This window comes from Entelurus aequoreus, linkage group LG07 (genome assembly GCF_033978785.1).
Source record: "Entelurus aequoreus isolate RoL-2023_Sb linkage group LG07, RoL_Eaeq_v1.1, whole genome shotgun sequence".
NCBI lineage: Eukaryota > Metazoa > Chordata > Actinopteri > Syngnathiformes > Syngnathidae > Entelurus > Entelurus aequoreus.
This window is the reverse complement of record NC_084737.1, coordinates 42710608-42730783: the sequence shown is the minus strand read 5'-3', so window position 1 is coordinate 42730783 and position 20176 is coordinate 42710608. Positions and strand designations below refer to the sequence as shown.

Below are 20176 nucleotides of genomic sequence, written 5' to 3'. Positions count from 1 at the left end.
GACTTATTGGCTTGTGTGTGATCTATCTAGGTCATGCACCCAATGTTTCTTACAAAATGCATTATAGTATGGTATCAGAGATTTAGTTACAGATACTCTCCGAAATCTATACCTACAAAAAGTGCTGTATTGGCATCGGAACATCCCTATATTTAATCAGTGATTCTTTGGAGTACCACTAGATAGGGCCCGTAAACCATTACAGTTTGAAAATCACTGGGCTAGAAGAATAGAGGAATTCCGCTAAATAAAGGACATCTGGGATCCTTGAACTAGATAACCCTTCTTTCTTTTTTACAGGACGATGCTATCCAAAAAATCCGTTCTACGTACATAACCAATCCTGACTTTAATCCTGCTCAAGTGGCAAAAGCCTCCTCGGCAGCAGAGGGCCTATGCAAGTGGATCAAAGCAATGGAGTCATATGACAGGGTGGTGAAGGTGTGGTATTGATACTTAATTATTTTGCTTATGCTCTTGTAAAAAATATATGTGTAACTCCAGTTACTCTCACTTGTGTTTTTAGATTGTCGCTCCCAAAAAGGCCAAACAAGCCGAGGCCCAGGAGACCCTGGCTTCTGCCATGGCCACGCTAACAGAGAAGAGAGCCAAACTGAAGGAGGTTGAAGACCGTTTGGATGACCTTAAAAGAACGTCTGAGGAAAAAACAGAGGAGAAAGCCAAACTGGAAGCCCAGAGAGATTTGTGTCAAAGGAAGTTAGAGCGAGCTGAGAAACTCATTGGTGGTCTGGGTGGAGAAAAAACAAGGTGATAATTAATTGTTCTTTTACAAGAATCACAAGGAATGATATTTACCACTGAAAAAACTTTTGATTCTCAGATGGTCGAAAGCTGCTGATGATTTGCAAAACACATATGACAACCTGACTGGAGACGTCCTTATTTCTGCTGGTGTTATGGCCTACCTGGGCGCTTTTACTGCCAGTTTCAGACAGGACTGCACCAATAACTGGATCAGGCTGTGTCAAGTAAAATCCTTTATCAATATGGACAATCAGTATCATTTTTTTTTTTTTTTTTGTGGATTCTCCTCACCTTTCTTTTCATTCTCCCTGGCATGTTTAGTCCAGGAAAATACCATCATCAGATGATTTCTCTCTGAGTAAAACCCTGGGAGATCCCATTAAGATTAGGGCGTGGAACATTGCTGGTCTCCCCACTGACTCTTTCTCCATCGACAATGGTGTCATTACCAGTAATTCCCGCCGATGGTGAGACCCTTTACATGAAAAGCAACACAGTGTTTCTGTACAAAGTTTTCTTGTGAGGGTTTTTTTTCCCTCAAAGTCTAAAGATAGTTAGTGTTATTTATTTTTTTCAAATTTGTTATCATTGCCTTTGAAGGTTTTCCACAGCCTAGTTTGAAACTCTTAATATGACAAAAGCATTGTTTTTTCGGATGATATACACCCCTTCTCAACTGTCTATGTGATGTCAAGGCTTGGTTAGCCCAGAATTTTTTAATAATGAATGAGGTAAAAACGGAAATTTCAGTTTTTGGTCCGGCCCTCACTGACTTGGGACCATTGCAAAATTATGTGCGTCCCAAAGTCACCAGCCTTGGCGTCACTATAGACAGCGATTTTAAATTTGACAAACAAGTCAATGGCGTTTTAAAATCGTGTTTTTATCATCATCGTCTTTTAGCAAAGGTAAAACCATTTTTATCTTTTAACCTTTTTGAACAAGTCGTGCATGCTTTTATTTCAAGTCGCCTGGACTACTGCAATTCACTTTATGCTGGCATTAGCCAAAAAGCTCTCTCCCGGTTGCAGTTAGTCCAGAACGCGGCAGCACGACTTTTAACAGGGGCCAGGAAACGTGAGCATATAACCCCAATTCTTCGGAGTTTGCACTGGCTCCCTGTTCATTTTAGAATTGATTTTAAATCCTTGCTGTTTGTTTTTAAAGCTTTACATGGACTGGCACCTCAGTATATCTCGGACCTCATCCAAATTTACACTCCTGCGCGCGCTCTGAGGTCCGAGAGCCAGCTCCAGCTCGTGGTGCCCAGGACGAGACTTAAAACCAGGGGAGACAGGGCCTTCTCTGTGGTCGGCCCTAAACTCTGGAACACTCTGCCCCTCCATGTTCAAACTTCTCCCACAGTGGAGTGTTTTAAGTCTCGTCTTAAGACCCACTTTTATTCTTTGGCTTTTAACACTACGTGAGTTGTGTGGTCTTCTGTCCTCTGTTGTCCTGTGTGGTTAGGGTTAGGGTTATACATTTTGATGTCTATTTTACTGTTTTAATTGGTTTTACCCTTTAAAATCGTTTTTAATCATATTTATTTTTTATATTGTCTCTGTATTGGTTTTCTATTCATTTATTCTTTGTTTTTATTCAGTCATTGGTGTAGCATAATATTGTTTTTAATATTGTTTTTAATATCGTTTTTAATATTGTTTTTAACATGGCTGTGCAGCACTTTGGAAACATTCTTGTTGTGTAAATGTGCTATATAAATAAAGTGGATTGGATTGGATTGGATATATTAATAAGAATAATAACTTATTTATATGGAGAAACATCAAAGCAATAATAGATATAGTCAACGTCTCTAGCCAAAGCCAGTCGCAAAAAAGAATAAAATTATTTATCCCAAGATTGTCCTAATTTATTCCTGCACTTTCAGGCCCCTGATGATTGACCCTCAGGGTCAGGCCAACAAATGGGTTAAGAAGTCAGAAAAAGAAAACAAGTTGAATGTTATCAAATTGACGGATGATGACTACATGAGAACTTTAGAAAACTGTATTCAATTTGGAAGCCCCTTGCTGCTAGAAAATGTACCAGAAGAGTTGGACCCATCACTGGAACCTCTACTCCTCAAACAAACTTTCAAGCAAGGTATCTAGAATGGAACACATCTGCCAAAATATTTCAAACTCAGGATATAAACATTATAATCATTCTTTTTTTCAACTAGGTGGTGTGGAATGCATAAAACTGGGGGAAAGTGTGATTGAGTACTCCCAAGATTTCCGATTTTACATCACCACTAAACTGAGGAATCCTCATTATCTACCTGAACTGGCCACCAAGGTTTCTTTGCTCAATTTTATGATCACCCCAGAAGGTTTAGAGGACCAACTGCTGGGGATTGTGGTTGCAAAGGAAAGGTACTGTAGCTTTTTGTCTATTGACTTGTTTGTTTTCTGTAGTCAAGCTTTTCTTCTGCTTCATCTGCTCTGCAGACCCGAGCTGGAAGAGGAGAGGAATGCACTAATTCTGCAGTCAGCTGCAAATAACAGGCAATTAAAGGAAATTGAGGACAAGATCCTTGAGACACTTTCGTCATCAGAGGGAAATATTTTGGAAGATGAGACTGCTATTCAGATTTTAGACTCTGCAAAGATCATGTCCAACGAGATTTCCAAGAAACAAAAGGCATGTGCTAACTAAAGCATGTGCTCAATAAACAGGATTTGGGTTTTTTCTACCACATTCTGACATTGAATTTAATTTCCCAGATTGCAGAAGAGACTGAGATTAAGATAGCAGAGTCGAGAGAGTTTTACAGATCCATTGCCAAGCACTCCACCGTCTTGTTCTTCACCATTGCTGACCTGACCAACATCGACCCAATGTATCAGTACTCGCTCACCTGGTTTGTCAACCTGTATACGCACTCTATCCAAGACAGGTGAGTGAAGTACATGAAGTTTACTTTGTAAATCACAAAATGGCTAGCCTGAAGAACACATAGAAAACTTGATATGACAGTTTTAAATTGTAAATTCTACACTATCATGTACTGCTATATACAGTGGAACCTCGATCTACAAACTCAATTGGTTCTTCAACATGGTTCGCCAACCTAAACATTTGTATAGAGAAGCAGAGTTCCCCATAAAAATCAATGTAAACATGAATAATGGTCCTTCACACTTTAAAGAAAATATAATGTATATATATCCTAACATAACTTTGTGGTAAAAGCTCAACAGTGTGTTCTTTCTCCAAACAACAGAAAACTATTACAGCTAGCTCAACTGTCAACACTGAACACGCACGCAAACCACAAAAGTCTTGTTGGTGCGCTCCAAAACCAAAAACGGAAAATCATTTTACCTCGTGTCTGGGAATTTGTGTGGCGATGTTAAACACTCTGGGAGTTTCGGAGTTATAAATGAGTAGTGGCTTCACGTGGTCTCCGCGAGCATGAGCACAAACTAGCAGTGTAAGGCAATCCTTCATTGGCTTGTGTCCAAGTAGTACCTTCTCTTTCACTGTAATAAAGGTCCGCTGTGGCAGCTTTTTACGTCTCGTCACAATTAAAGACTTGCACCGGAAGAAAGATAGATAGATAGACAGACAGATACTTTATTCATTCTCCAAAGAGAAATTAAAGCCCTCTTTGCTGATAAAATCCCCAAAATTAAAGCGTCGCAAGCCGGCGGCTTACCACGTAGCTAAAATTCTAGCTCAGTGGTTGTCGAGCAACCTGAAGTATGGAAATGTTATCGTAGCAAAACTATTTGCAAACATATCTCAATCTGTGAACGTGTAATCCAATTCAAGTGTGTGTGTATTCATTTGTGTGTCCATATATCAATCCGAGTTTGTGTAATCAGATCTTGGTATGTGTGTTTTAGACCCACGTACGTGTGTTTTAAGTTTTCTGTCCGTCCCTAATAAGAAAGAACTCTCGATGGGCTGTCTACTTATACGTTACTTTTGCAACACTTCTGCCGTGTACAATTTGAGCGAGCGCATCCAGATTTGTGAGCGTGCAATACAACATTTACTTTGTTACGTTTACTTCAGTAACTTTTTGTATAAATTGTTTTTTTCAGAGTAGTTAGTTTTAATGTAACATACTTTTATTTTTTAATATACTTTTTTTACTTTTACTTGAGTATTTGTGAGAAAAATAAACACTCCTTTTACTCTGTTACATTGAGTTTCATTCCGATCGTTACATGTATTTATATGACAGTTATTTATAATTACTGATTAAGGCTTGCAAAGATGTATTCATATGTCAGCGACCCTGCTTTCGGCAGGCACTGTCACGACTTGTTTCGCCAATCCAACATAAGCAATAGTGACGCTTGATCCCATTTCACCAATCAAACAAGCACAAAGTACAGCTATAGGAGGCTGAAATAGGTCGGTATTTTTAATGTTTATGATCAAATAGAGACCTACTTATAAGTATCAGATTGTTCCCAAAGAAGACACTTTAATTACGTGACAAAGAACTGCTGAACAGAAACCTAAAACAGTTTACTAAAAAAGCGATCTTTTTGTATGTCTCTGGTGATCTTAATAGCCACAAGTATCATCTAAACACATTAAAACATTAAGAACAACACTAAATGGCAGTGGAAAGTTGTAATTATCTGTTGGATCCCTACCTTGAAAGTTACTAGCGCAGGTTTATTAGCATGTAGCATTATATTTTTCTACTGTATTTACAATAACATAGCTAAATAAGCTGATCGCCTTCTAGTGTACGAGAGGCACACTGCGCAGGGCCAGTAGTCACATTGGAGATAAGAGCATGGAAACTAGAACTTCTCATTAAGCTGTGAAAATAGAATAAACTTAATTGTTTGACAAATCAGACTAATTTAGTACATTGAAACGTACTGACTGTAAAAACTCAGTACGTGACGTCCAGTGTTGGGACTAACGCGTTATTTTCGGCGGTAACTAGTAATCTAACGCGTTATTTTTTATATTTTATATAGTTACCTTATTTTTCGGACCATAAGTCGCAGTTTTTTTCATAGTTTGGCCGTGGGTGCGACGTATACTCGGGAGCGACTTATGTGTGAAATTATTAACACATTATCGTAAAATATCAAATAATATTATTTATCTCATTCGCGTCAGCGACGGAGCAAATGGCAGCCATTGTCACGCACACACGTCAGCAATCGTCACTCACACGCCAACCAATAAGAATTCGGCGGGGGCGGGTCATGGCAGAAGTGCATTGTGGGTTTTGGAATGCTAACTGCTATATGCTATACGCTACTGCCGGAGCTATTAAAATGGATCACATCAACGTTGGCGGTAACTTATAAAAACTGAGAAGGACTGAACAAAAATGGCACCGAAAAGGAAATCATATACTGCAGATTACAAGCTGGACGTAGTGAAATATGCACCAGAAAACGGCGATAGGGCAGCAGAAAGAATGGACGCTAGCGGGGCATACCAGGAGCGACACCGGGGAGGAAGATTTCATGTTATTTAGCGATCGGGAGTGACAGATTGTTTTGTTTGGTAAACGTATAGCATGTTGTATATGTTATAGTTATTTGAATGACTCTTACCATAATATGTTACGGTACATTCTCAGTTGGTTATTTGTGCGTCATATAACGTACAATTATTCAGCCTGTTGTTCACTATTCTTTATATATTTTAAATTGCCTTTCAAATGTCTATTCTTGGTGTTGGATTTTATCAAATAAATTTCCCCCCAAAATGCGACTTATACTCCAGTGCGACGTATATATGTTTTTTTTCTTCTTTATTGTGCATTTTCGGCCGGTGCGACGTATACTCCGGAGCGACTTATAGTCCGAAAAATACGGTACTACATGATGCGTTACTGCGTTATTTTACCTTATTTTTTATGTAGTATCGGCTAGAAACAGAAGATCTGAGTGTGTTTTATTGGAGCGCTGTGTTGTCGTCCTTCTGTGTCACAAGGAAAAGTAAAGGCGTGCTTTGTGTGGGTGGGGCGAGGCTCCCAGACTGTAGTCGAGGAGCGCACGTTCCTCCGGGGCGGGGGCTCCCAGACCGTAGTCGAGGAGCGCACGTTCCTCCAGGGCCTATGTACTTTGGGGCTAACAACCTTTACTTTACCCGGCAGTGGGTCTTTACAGCCCTGGACTCAAGGGTGAATGACGAGGCCGGTGGTTTGTCGCAACTTTGTGACTTTATTGGTGTCTTGCACGCAGCCATCCACCAAGCTAGAGCACCTGCATGCACTCACTGTTGCCGCTCCCTTACCTCTCTCGCCCACTCACTAACTGACGTCACTCACCTCACATGCTGTCATATCTTAAAGGGCCACACACACACACACACACATACGCTACTCTCATAACAACTAAGAAGACATCATGGCGAAGCCAGAAGTCGAGTTTCTTAACATGGAGACATTCTCACTACTTTTCTTTTGTCGAGCACAAAGAAAATAACATTTTAGTTAAATGTAAGTTGAGTCTTGGATCAAAGATCCCATCTACTTAAAGTTAAAGTTTAAGTGCCAATGATTGTCACACACACACTAGGTGTGGCAAAATTATTCTCTGCATTCGACCCATCACCCTTGATCACCCCCTGGGAGGTGAGGGGAGCAGTGAGCAGTAGCAGTGACCGCGCCCGGGAATACTGCCCAAAACAGCAATTTAAATCTGCTGAAACAGCTACAAAAGCAACATGCTTCGACGAAGCTAGTAAAGAGAGACACAGACTCCGATGCCACTTCAGCTCCACTTAAGGATTTTAACGGAGGGACTGCTAGCCAGGACAACATTGATAGAGCCATTCTAGTGGGCCAGGGCAATCTTTCCTTATCTCTAAACTAAAACTGGGGAAATGTGTAGAGTGTGCTGGGCTTCAGTACAGTGTTGATCTCCTGAATACATGGTTTTATTTCCGAATTCCTTGAGAGAAAAAAAATGCCTGGTTACGCTTTGTGTAAGTCATGTGTGCCTTCCTTGGGTGAAGCCAGGTTTACAGCTATGCTGTTATTATGCTGTTTGTTACTTATGTATGTTATGTTGCAGCTATTTAAAATAGTTTTGTCAATTTTTTCTGGCCTGAAATAAATTGGCCCTTTGAAACATATCTTTGTCTTTGTGTGTTGTATGTAGACCACATTGCTTTCTGAGTTCAGTGATGCAAATGCATGTCAAGTTGATCAACAAATTGTATTATTCTCCAGTGCAATAACAGTACTGAAATGAAGGCTAAAAGGGCATTAATGGGAGCCTTAAAAAAAAAAGAAGAAAAAAAGAAGTAACTAAATAGTTACTTTTCACAGTAACACATTACTTTTTGGTGTAAGTAACTGAGTTACTTTTGAAATAAAGTAACTAGTAACTGTAACTAGTTACTGTTTTTCAGTAACTAACCCAACACTGGTGACGTCAGACAAGGCAGCAAAAACATCTTCAATGATTACTTTTAAGCTAGTAAAAATAACATTTATATCATGTTCTCTCATAGAAATAGTAGAAATGTTCACATTTCAGCTTACAGGAATTTTTCTTCTAGTTAGAGAAAACATGTTAAAATAAATTGTAAATTAATTTTATGTTTTACACACACATGTTTTACATGCACGCACGCACTAAATAAATTAATAAAAGTTACTCACAAGTCACTCAATACTTGAGTAGTTTTTTCACAGAAAAATAACTTACTCTTAAGTAATTATTTTCATAAGTACTTTTTACTTTTACTTGAGTCATATTATTCTAAAGTAACGTTACTCTTACTTGAGTCAATTTTTGGGGCACTCTACCCATCTCTGCATATAATACAATCTGCACCTGTAACCTGCCTGAAAGCATATATATATATATATATATATATATATATATATATATATATATATATATATATATATATATATATATATATATATATATATATATATATATATATATATATACATATATATATATATATATATATATATATATATATATATATATATATATATATATATATATATATATGGCTGTCAAAGTTAACGCGATAATAATGCCCTAACTACAAATTTCAATAACAGCACACATTTTTTTAACGGGTGATTAATGCACATGCGTCCTTTTTGACCCTTGGGCCGTGCCGTAGCAGGAGGAACTTGGCTGCAGTTCACTTGCCACTGATGAGCCTCAAGCAAGCAGAAATGAACAAAGGAAAGGCGACCTTATGGAAATATTGTATCATGTTCAAAGCCATGTCAAGTTATTCTCCCGACACAAAAGGACTCTTTTTTGCTATGAGAAGAGGTGACATCCGTGCAGCAACTGGCTGCTGTGCGCATCGTTCAGAGGTGCTTCACTTTCGTGTTCAGATTACGGTTAAGGTGCAGTGATAACATAACATTTAGATTGTTACTGAGACTGATTTAGTAAGTAAGGTGACATAAAAGCTCAAAAGAAATGAAAGACGGTCGGCAGGAAGTAAAAAAGCGACTTTTTTATTGCACTCAATCCAAAATCAATACATGTCAAGACACTTTCTCAAACCAATCACACACTTTTCCGGCTTCAAAATAAAAGTGCTATGCTATACATCTGGTTTAACTACATTTACAAAATAAAAATGTCTTACATTACGATCATGCTTTGTCAATAGGGGTGGACACCAAATCCGGTACTTTTTTGGCACCGACTGAAACCAGCCGGTTCTACCGGTCACCGATTCACGTAAGATCCAGCGCGTGCTATCACGTCTGTTTGAATTAGCACTTGCGAGTGGCCAGTACTTGATAGCACTTGAGAGAAAAACAGGCGATTTCGAAGCGGAAATGCTCTTAGTTATACGCTCAAAGTGTGGCTCGTATTTTCCAAATGTGATGCAGAGGCAGATTGCGCTCTCTGCAATATTTGTGACATAAAAATCAAGGCAAGTGGCTGGAATATTTCCAATCTGAGGAAGCACTTGGTTAAACACAGGATTTTCCTCATGGCTGAAGAGTGCAGCCAAGTTAGATATACGCCTGCAATTCCGTATTCGCGTACAATGTCACATTGCGGCAGCATGCAGATGCTGAAAAGTTGAATGAATGATCTTTATTGTCATTGTGCATGTACAGGTACAGGTCCAACGAAAAAGTTCAGGGCCAAGAACCGAACCCTGTGGAACGTTACCTAAACATACTCAAAGGTCATATTGTTATAGGAGACAGACTGCATCCTGTCAGTAAGATAGGAATTAAACCAAGAAATTGATAAATCTTACATACCAATATTCAATCAATCATTCAAAATTTACTTATATAGCTCTTAATCACAAATGCCTCAAATGGCTGCACAAGCCACAACGACATCCTCGGCTCAGATCCCACATCAGGGCAAGAAAAAAACTAAACCCAATGGAAACAACGAGAAACTTTGGAAGGGACCGCAGATGTGGGGGACCCCCCGGGTGACCGGTACAATGGATTTCAAGTGGATACAGTTAATAATGTGACAGTCCAGTCCATAGTGGGGCAAACAGGGGATCCTCTTGCATGTAGACACGTCAGGGCGCAGATCAACTGGTTTAAAAATGGGTCTATTTAAAGGCTAGAGTATCCCAATAGTTTGTGAATTGAGGTTTCACTGTATCTTCATGTTTTTATGAAACACAACTTTTAGGGGTATACGTTACTCCGATGCCTTGGACTTTTACTGCATAATTAAAATAACAGGAAGACACTCTATACTTTTTATATCAATTAAAGTTTTTATAAAATGTTGAATGTTTATCTTTAAGGCTAAAGCAAAACTTAACAGGGCTGTATTGCATTAAGAAGCGTCTCCTTTTCCAATCAGTAAAAAGTCCAAGATCCTGGAAAAGAGACTCATGTACTTGATTGATTACTTCACTTATAACTTATTCTGCAACGTGTGTCGATCACTGTTTGAGAAGGACAAACTCCTCTTCTCCTTTCTCCTCTGCTGCAATCTACTTCTGTGAGTATCGTTTGTGGAATAGTAAATGGTTACTTTTGGATCGTTGTTCTAATAATAATAAGACAAAAAACATTTCCATCAGGGAAAAACAGGAGATTGAGTACACTGACTTAATCTTTTTGATGACGGGAGGCGTGGGTCTGCAGAATACCATTGCTAATCCCGATCCAAGCTGGTTGCAGGACAAGAGCTGGGATGAGATTTGCCGAGCCAACGAGCTTCCTGCTTTAAAAGGAATTAAGTAAACAACTTTACCAAAGTGTTCTGTTTGCTTGTTCCTGCTGCACAACTTATTCTACCTCAAATGTATTCATTTCACAGAAATGCTTTCATTGAGGGTCCAGAACTTTTCAAGCCAATTTTTGACAGCAAAGAGCCTAGCAACACTCCAGTGCCTGCACCTTGGTGTGATAAACTTAATGAACTGCAGAAGATGATCATCATCCGCTGTCTCAGGCCAGATAAGATTGTGCCAGCTGTAAACAAATTCGTCATAACTAAACTTGGGAAAAATTTTGTTCAGCCCCCTCCCTTTGACTTAAGTAAGAGCTATCTGGACTCCAACTCCACCATCCCACTGGTGTTTGTGCTTTCTCCTGGTGCTGATCCCATGGCGAGTAAGTTCTGTGGGTTTCTTCTGAAACTTCATGCCATGCTGACACTACAATTCACGAGACACTAATCCTTCACAGGCTTACTGAAGTTTGCAGGTGACAAGGACATGGCTGGTAGCAAGTTCCAGTCTATTTCTCTGGGGCAGGGCCAAGGACCCATTGCTTCCAAAATGATATCCACAGCTATGCAGGATGGGACATGGGTGTGTTTGCAGAATTGTCACCTGGCAGTGTCCTGGATGTCCACCCTGGAAAAGATCTGTGAGGACTTTAGTCCTGCGACATGCCACCCAGACTTCAGACTTTGGCTCACTAGCTACCCTTCGCCAAAGGTGAAGAACAAGAGGATGTTTCTGAGCATGGCCAACTGTGTTATTGAGTTTAGTTCTGGGCCAAGAGCTGTTTTATTTATTGTTCCCTCTTTTACCAGTTTCCAGTGATCGTACTGCAAAATGGAGTGAAAATGACAAATGAACCTCCGACGGGGCTTCGACTAAACATACTGCAGTCGTACATGTCAGATCCTGTCTGTGACCAAACATTTTTTAACAACTGTCCTAATAAGGAACTAGTGAGTTTGTTGCACTGTTGAGAAGTTCCTTGTCACATATTACATCCATGTCCCTTTACTTTGGCTAACTCTGTATTCTCGTATAGATTTGGGAAAAGCTCCTTTATGGGCTGTGCTTCTTCCATGCGCTTATTCAGGAGAGGAGGAAGTTTGGTCCACTAGGCTGGAATATTCCTTACGGCTTCAATGAAACTGACCTTCACATAAGTATCAGACAGCTACAGGTAATAATTTGACGCCCAGTGATAAGAATGCAACCATAACACACATCTAAATGCATGTAATGTATCCTCCTGTGTAGTTGTTTATCAACGAATATGATGAGGTGCCCTTCGAGGCCATAACTTATCTGACCGGAGAATGCAACTATGGAGGCCGTGTGACAGACAACTGGGATCGGCGCCTCCTGAACACAATGTTGGCTGACTTCTACAACAAGGATGTGGTGGATAAACCCTCTTATCCTTTCTCACCGAGTGGTGACTATGTTGCACCTCCCAAATCGACCTATGGAGAATACTTGCGTTTTATCAAGGTAAATATTCAATCACACATGTTCATTAAACTTTTCAACCAAACTTGAATACCTTTTCTATGTATCAGGAGCTTCCAGTCAGCCAGCACCCAGAAATATTTGGGATGAATGAAAATGTGGACATTTCTAAGGATCTGCAGGGGACCAAGCTGCTGTTTGATTCACTGCTGCTCACTCAAGGAGGGGGCTCTAAAGGAGGGGGTGGCTCTGGGAGTGACAACGCACTGTATGACATTGCCAATGATGTTCTCACTAAGGTATGAACGAATATATATTTTCATGTGCTTACCTTACAAGAGTTTTAACAACCTGAAGAGACAATAAACTTCTTCTGTTATCCTTAAATGAACTGTGTTGTTGCATTTCTTTCTTTTCACCAGCTTCCAAATTATTTTGACCTTGAAGCAGCTCTCTTGAAGTACCCAGTCCTTTACAAGGAGAGTATGAACACTGTGCTTGTCCAAGAAATGGAGCGCTACAACACGTATGAACATAAACACTTTTTACAGAACTACTGCAAGTAACTATTCTGACTGTTTTACTTTTTCCCTTTCCAGGCTGTGTGGTGCGATCCGTGTCAGTCTTCAGAATTTGCTGAAGGCCCTCCAGGGTTTAGTGGTGATGGATGCAGAGCTGGAGGGAATTGCAAATAGTTTAATAGTGGGCAAAGTCCCAGAAAAATGGGCCAAACGCTCATACCCGAGCCTCAAGCCTCTGGGCAGCTACGTTAACGACTTTTTGACAAGGCTCAAGTTTTTGCGAGTGAGTCACAATTAAAAAATACTAAGATATCCTGTCTAGAGTTTTACTTGAATTCTCTGTGTTTATAGGATTGGTATAACTCTGGTAAACCCAGTGTGTTCTGGCTGCCAGGCTTCTTCTTCACCCAGGCCTTCTTAACCGGGGCTACACAGAACTATGCCAGGAAATATAACATTCCGATTGACGAGCTGGGCTTTGACTTTGAGGTCAATACACATACTTTTAATCTCTGACACTGGTAGTCACTTAGTTATCAACATAATGGCTCATAGATTTCCTCTACTTGACAGGACTTGTTTAGCCATTCCATGTGTGATGTTGTCATTTTGTCATACAGGTTCTTCCAATAAATGATTCAGACATGCCTCCTGAAGATGGAGTCTACATTAATGGATTGTTTCTTGATGGAGCTCGATGGGACAAAGAGAGGTACTGTTGTCCACACCAGGTTCTCATTCTTCCTTGAAGTGCAAGATGACCTGATGTGAATCCTCATAAAAAATATATTGTATTGTTTCTATCATCAGTGGAGCTTTAGCCGAGCAATGTCCCAAAATCCTATTTGTGTCGATGCCCATTATCTGGATAAAACCAAGTAAGTATGCATGTAAAATATTTACTGGCATTATACTGTTTTTTTTTATATAGCCACAGTACACAATTTTCAGTTTTCATTTCACTGAACTTAATGCTAGTTCTTACTAATACTGTGTTTTCCCTTATTTTATTTACTTTGTCTTATTTTTTCCACCATGCAGCTAAAGACATTCCAGAGGAATCAGACGGTCGCTATCTTTCTCCTCTCTACAAGACCAGCGAAAGGAGGGGAAACCTCTCCACGACAGGACATTCCACCAATTTTGTCATTCCATTGATGTTGCCCACCACCAAGCGCCCTCAACACTGGATCAAGCGTGGTGTGGCGCTACTCTGTCAGCTTGATGACTGATTGTGTCACTGGCCATCCAGCATCTGTTTTCTATACCACTTTTCATAATTTTGGCTATGCACAAGCTAGAGCCTATCCCAGCTCACGTTTAACAAGAGGCGGGATAGACCCTGGACCAGTGTTTTGAAAATTACTTTTAAAAGTAATTAATTATAGTTACTTGTTTCTTTACCAAAAAAATAATTTAATTACTAACGGAATTACAATTAAATAAATGTAATTAATTACTAGGGAAAGTAATTAATATATCACTAAAAAAAACAACTATCTGGCATTTGCAGTTGAAAGTTGTGCATGTGTCTTTGCTTATAAAAGGTGGGCCCCGTTGCCAAGTGACGTGTGACGTCATCGAGGGTTTCAATGGAGCTTACCATGAATTGATTAAAGTGGACCCCGACTTAAACAAGTTGAAAAACGTATTCGGGTGTTACCATTTAGTGGTCAATTGTATGGAATATGTACTGTACTGTGCAATCTACTAATACAACTTTCAATCAACCAATCAATATAAAGCTGTGTTTGCAGCGGCAGTGTGTCCGCTCTGATGCCAGATTTTTAAAAATCTTTTCATTGGGTTGTGTTACCTCTGGTTATTAAACAGATTAAATGTGCTTCGATGGCTGTTATATTTTCTTGTCAACAAACGGTGTATTGTATGGATGGCAAGTTTGTCACTTCAATCATTGATTTATTTTTCATTATTCCAATCGTGTATGTGTGCATATGTTGTCTGCTGTGTCGCATTATGATGGTGCCTCTTCCTATTTGACATCAAGTTCATTTTAGTGCGATGCTGCTTGTTGCTTTCATTCGTAAATAGATATTTTCTGCATTGAACATGCTGCACTTATGACGCTGTCTTGTTGACATAAATAAAACAACATTAAAAGTAACGTGCCCCATTACATCAATCTATCGCTAACGGCGTAGTATCGGACCTAAAAGTAATTAGATTATTCGTTACTAGTAAAAGTTTTTTAATAAAGCTGTTATTACAAACACTGCCCTGGACTGATCACCAGTCAGTCACAACCACTTTTAGACAAACAACCATTCACACTCCTATTTACACCAGTGGATTCTTTGGATCAGAGGTCTTCAACAGAGGGTCCAGAAATTCTAAGTTCTAGGGGTCTGCGAAAGTACTACAGGTGGGTCGTGAATTATTTGGCAAATGTTTTGAATATTTTTTTTAAATATGACTATATAGATTTTTATTTTTCACAATTTAAATGTCTTTAAATACACATTAATATTAAATTCAACACATTGTACTGAACAGTAACAGTAACAGTAACAGTAACAACATATCTCCAGAATTAGCTGTGTGTGCATGAGGCTGACTCTGCACTAGGGATGTATTCGGTGCACCTGTATTTTTTGGTATCGGTCTTGGTTGACAAGACTCTGCATCATCGCATGGACATCGGGGGCGGTACCTCTGGATTGGCAGACCGGGGTGGTGGTTCCTCTCTTTAAGAAGGGGAACCGGAGGGTGTGTTCCAACTATCGTGGGATCACACTCCTCAGCCTTCCCGGTAAGGTCTATTCAGGTGTACTGGAGAGGAGGCTACGCCGGATAGTCGAACCTCGGATTCAGGAGGAACAGTGTGGTTTTCGTCTTGGTCGTGGAACTGTGGACCAGCTCTATACTCTCGGCAGGGTCCTTGAGGGTGCATGGGAGTTTGCCCAACCAGTCTACATGTGCTTTGTGGACTTGGAGAAGGCATTCGACCGTGTCCCTCAGGAAGTCCTGTGGGGAGTGCTCAGAGAGTATGGGGTATCAGACTGTCTGATTGTGGCGGTCCGCTCCCTGTACGATCAGTGTCAGAGCTTGGTCCGCATCGCCGGCAGTAAGTCGGACACGTTTCCAGTGAGGGTTGGACTCCACCAAGGCTGCCCTTTGTCACAGATTCTGTTCATAACTTTTATGGACAGAATTTCTAGGCGCAGTCAGGGCGTTGAGGGGATCCAGTTTGGTGGCTGCAGGATTAGGTCTCTGCTTTTTGCAGATGATGTGGTCCTGATGGCTTCATCTGGCCAGGATCTTCAGCTCTCACTGGATCGGTTCGCAGCCGAGTGTGAAGCGACTGGGATGAGAATCAGCACCTCCAAGTCCGAGTCCATGGTTCTCGCCCGGAAAAGGGTGGAGTGCCGTCTCCGGGTTGGGGAAGAGACCCTGCCCCAAGTGGAGGAGTTCAAGTACCTCGGAGTCTTGTTCACGAGTGAGGGAAGAGTGGATCGTGAGATCGACAGGCGGATCGGTGCGGCGTATTCAGTAATGCGGACGCTGTATCGATCCGTTGTGGTGAAGAAGGAGCTGAGCCGTAAGGCAAAACTCTCAATTTACTAGTCGATCTACATTCCCATTCTCACCCATGGTCATGAGCTTTGGGTTATGACCGAAAGGGCAAGATCACGGGTACAAGCGGCCAAAATGAGTTTCCTCCACCGGGTGGTGGGGCTCTCCCTTAGAGATAGGGTGAGAAGCTCTGTCATCCGGGGGGAGCTCAAAGTAAAGCCGCTGCTCCTCCACATCGAGAGGAGCCAGATGAGGTGGTTTCGGGCATCTGGTCAGGATGCCACCCGAACGCCTCCCTAGGGAGGTGTTTAGGGCACGTCCGACCGGTAGGAGGCCACAGGGAAGACCCAGGACACGTTGGGAAGACTATGTCTCCCGGCTGGCCTGGGAACGCCTCGGGATCGCCCGGGAAGAGCTGGACGAAGTGGCTGGGGAGAGGAAAGTCTGGGCTTCCCTGCTTAGGCTGCTGCCCCCGCGACCCAACATCGGATAAGCGGAAGAAGATGAATGGATGGATGGTTCCTAATTGGCTCTGTCTAGGAAGAACGTTAAGGTTCTGGACTAATGATACGGCGATCGTTATTTAAAAAAAAAAAAAAAAAGTTTAATGCATTTATCCATCGTAATTATGACACGTTGTCACATTCAGTTTAAGTGCCGCTGCTACGTACACAAAATAATAAGCTTGGAATATGCTCAACTAAGGAAGCAACAACACACAAAAGTTTGTAATAACAATATTTCCTCCAAGTCCTTTAAAGTCACGCACGCTAATAAGAGTTAGTGTCAGTTTGAAGTGAAAGCGCTTTACTCTCGACCGCCATTATTGCGTTTCATAAACCATCCGCTAAGCGATCTTGTAATCCACAGGCCAATATTAATCCACTCAAAATAGTGACAAATTCAAGTAATCACTGAGTGTTTTTATTCATACAATGCACAGGACACAGACACATAAACAATGTCAACATTCCTGTCTGTCACAAATCCTTATGCAACATAAACACAAATAACAATTTGTGGGCGTTAATTTGATATTTAGAATGCATTAAAAAAAATCAATTTGTCATAATGTCTTTCATAATGACTGTGAACGATAGGCAACGATAGGCCAAAATTCCAAAAAAGTGTAGTACCCCTTTAAGAAACACTAAAATAAATAAAAAAATATGAATTGTGGTTATCATGGAAAATGGAATTAGTCAATTCTCGAGAAATAATTACGGAAACACGCTGTACATTTTTATTTCTGAAATTAACACCTGCATCGGATTAAATATGTTCATTAGTCTGCAGTCAAAAAGGAGCGTTCACACCTTGGAGAGCTGTCGCACCAGCTGAATTGACGTGAATCATAGCTCCAGCACAAGAGATGTCAATTAAAACAAACGAGAGGATTATCAAACTTCTTCAAGAAGGTAAATCATCACGCAATGTTGCAAAATACAGTATGTTGATTGGTCAGTCAGCTGTTTAAAATCTGGACCAAGTACAAACAACATGGGAAGGTTGTAAAAGGCACGCATAGCCGGTAGACCAAGGAAAACATCAAAGCGTCATAACAGAAAACTTAAAGCAATATTTCTTAAAAACAACATGCACAGCAAAACAAATGAAAAAAAAAAATAGGTGAAAACTGTAATCACGTCCCTGGCCGAACTGTAAGAAATCGCAGAAAGGAAATAGGATTTAAATACAGAAAAAAAAAACGAAAAACCGTCATTGACACAAACAGGAAAAAAATAGAGATGTCCGATAATATCAGCAGGCCGATATTATCGGCCGATAAATGCTTTAAAATGTAATATCGGAAATTATCGGTATCGCTTTAAAAAAGTAAAATTAATGACTTTTAAAACGCCACTGTACGGAGCGGTACACGTACGACTCCCAGTCAGCAGCCCCTCCCCTCTCCCACTCACAACACAGGGGTTGCAGCACAACTGCAACATGAGAGGTTTACTGGCGACGTTTGATGACCTCATCAAACCGCCGCGAGCAGAGCATAACAACAACAAGAGTGTGTTGTTGCCGGTGCTGTAGCCTGGCTATCAAGCCAGCTCGCTCGGTGACTGACTAACGACACCATGTCTATGGTTTGGGATTATTTTAAAGGGTCTCTGACGGATAAAAAACTGGCAATTTGCAATGACTGCAAAAAGTTGGTTATGCGAGGAGGAACCAAGACATCTTCCTTTAATACAAGCAATTTGATTTCAACCCTGGCATACCTATCTTTGGGCAGTTTCGCCCATTCCTCTTTGCAGCACCTCTCAAGTTCCATCAGTTTAGTTGGGAAGCGTCGGTTTTCATCCAGGATTTCTCGGTACATTGCTGCATTCATCTTTCCCTCTATCCTGACTAGTGTACCACTTCCTGCTGCTGAAAAACATCCCGACAGCCTGATGCTGCCACCACCATGCTTCACTGTACGGATGGTATTGGCCTGGTGATGAGCGGTGCCTGGTTCCCTCCAAACATGATGCCTGGCATTCACGCCAAAGGCTTCAATCTTTGTCTCATCAGACCAGAGAATTTTATTTCTCATGGTCTGGGAGTCTTTCAGGCGCATTTTGGCAAACTTTTTTTTTTTTTACCAAGAATGGCTTCCATCTGGCCACTATAAAATACAGGCCTGATGTGTGCATTGCTGAAGAGATGGTTGTCCTTCTGGAAGGTTCTCCTCTCTCCACAGAGGAATGCGGTAGCTCTGACAGAGTCACCATCGGGTTCTTGGTCACCTCTCTGACCATACTAAGATGAATACAGCAACGTACAGAGACATCCTGGATGAAAACCAACGCTTCCCATCTAATCTGTTGGAGTTTGAGAGGTGCTACAAAGAGGAATGAGCAAAACTGTCCAAAGATAGGTGTGCCAGGCTTGTGGCACTGTGTTAAAAAATATATGAGGCTCTAATTGCTGCCAAAAGTGCATCAACAAAGTATTGAACAAAGGCTGTGAATGCTTGCATAAATGTGATTTTTTTTAAACATTTTATTTGTAATAAATTTGCATTTAAAGAAAACTTTTTGCATTGTCATTATGAGCTATTGTGAGTAGAATTTTGAGGACAAAAATTAAGTCATTCCATTTTGGAACAAGGCTGTAACATAACAAAATGCGGAAAAAGTGAAGCACTGTGACTACATTCCAGATGGACTGGAGGTGGTGCAACAAGGTACTAGTGGTGTGTTGGAGTCTGTGTTTGTTTTTCATGATTCTGTATTTTTTTCCTCAGAATACAATTAATCCATAATTTCCACTCTGCTTGATCTAAAAATTAAACTATTATTGACTACCACAATTTATTTTCTTGATTTATTTGAGTGTTTCTTAAAGCCAGAGAGTTGCAATTTGAAATGACAAAAGTTTTGTGTTATGTCTGTTTTCTGATTGTTTTTAATTTATTTACAAAATTTAACAACTGAATAAAAATCATCCAAGACTGGTGATTGCATTATTTTAACCAGGGGTTGTAGTAACATTAAGTTAAAATTAAGAGAGTAATGCTCTAAAAATGGACATATACTGAAACTAAAAGAACATTAATCTAAATATACGCGTGCAGGGCTATTCAGTGTTTATAGCAAATACAATGGGGATATTTTGGCATGTTTGTTTATGTCATAGTTAGAGTAGTCTGATACACAGCGTTAGCTTAAAACCAGGTGCAAGCTGTGTTGCTCCCATGATCAGTTATTTATAGTAGAAGACCTAAGAATAGCTACAGTGTGTGTGAGGGTGCACTGCTGTTAAAG

General features: G+C 40.4%; 1 protein-coding gene across 1 annotated transcript in view; it reads left to right on the top strand.

Moving 5' to 3' along the window:
- Positions 1-14893, top strand: part of LOC133653893 (dynein axonemal heavy chain 12-like) — a 46550-nt gene extending 31657 nt beyond the window's left edge. The window contains 22 exon segments of the mRNA XM_062053711.1: positions 301-441; positions 527-768; positions 842-989; positions 1087-1232; positions 2657-2871; positions 2951-3143; positions 3219-3411; positions 3495-3667; positions 10542-10682; positions 10765-10923; positions 11004-11299; positions 11375-11628; positions 11727-11867; positions 11954-12091; positions 12169-12402; positions 12471-12659; positions 12783-12886; positions 12960-13164; positions 13233-13370; positions 13502-13593; positions 13692-13759; positions 13923-14893. Of these exon segments, the coding sequence (XP_061909695.1) occupies positions 301-441; positions 527-768; positions 842-989; positions 1087-1232; positions 2657-2871; positions 2951-3143; positions 3219-3411; positions 3495-3667; positions 10542-10682; positions 10765-10923; positions 11004-11299; positions 11375-11628; positions 11727-11867; positions 11954-12091; positions 12169-12402; positions 12471-12659; positions 12783-12886; positions 12960-13164; positions 13233-13370; positions 13502-13593; positions 13692-13759; positions 13923-14113 (3801 nt within the window). The 3' untranslated portion in view covers positions 14114-14893.
- The last annotated feature ends 5283 nt before the right edge of the window (positions 14894-20176 follow it).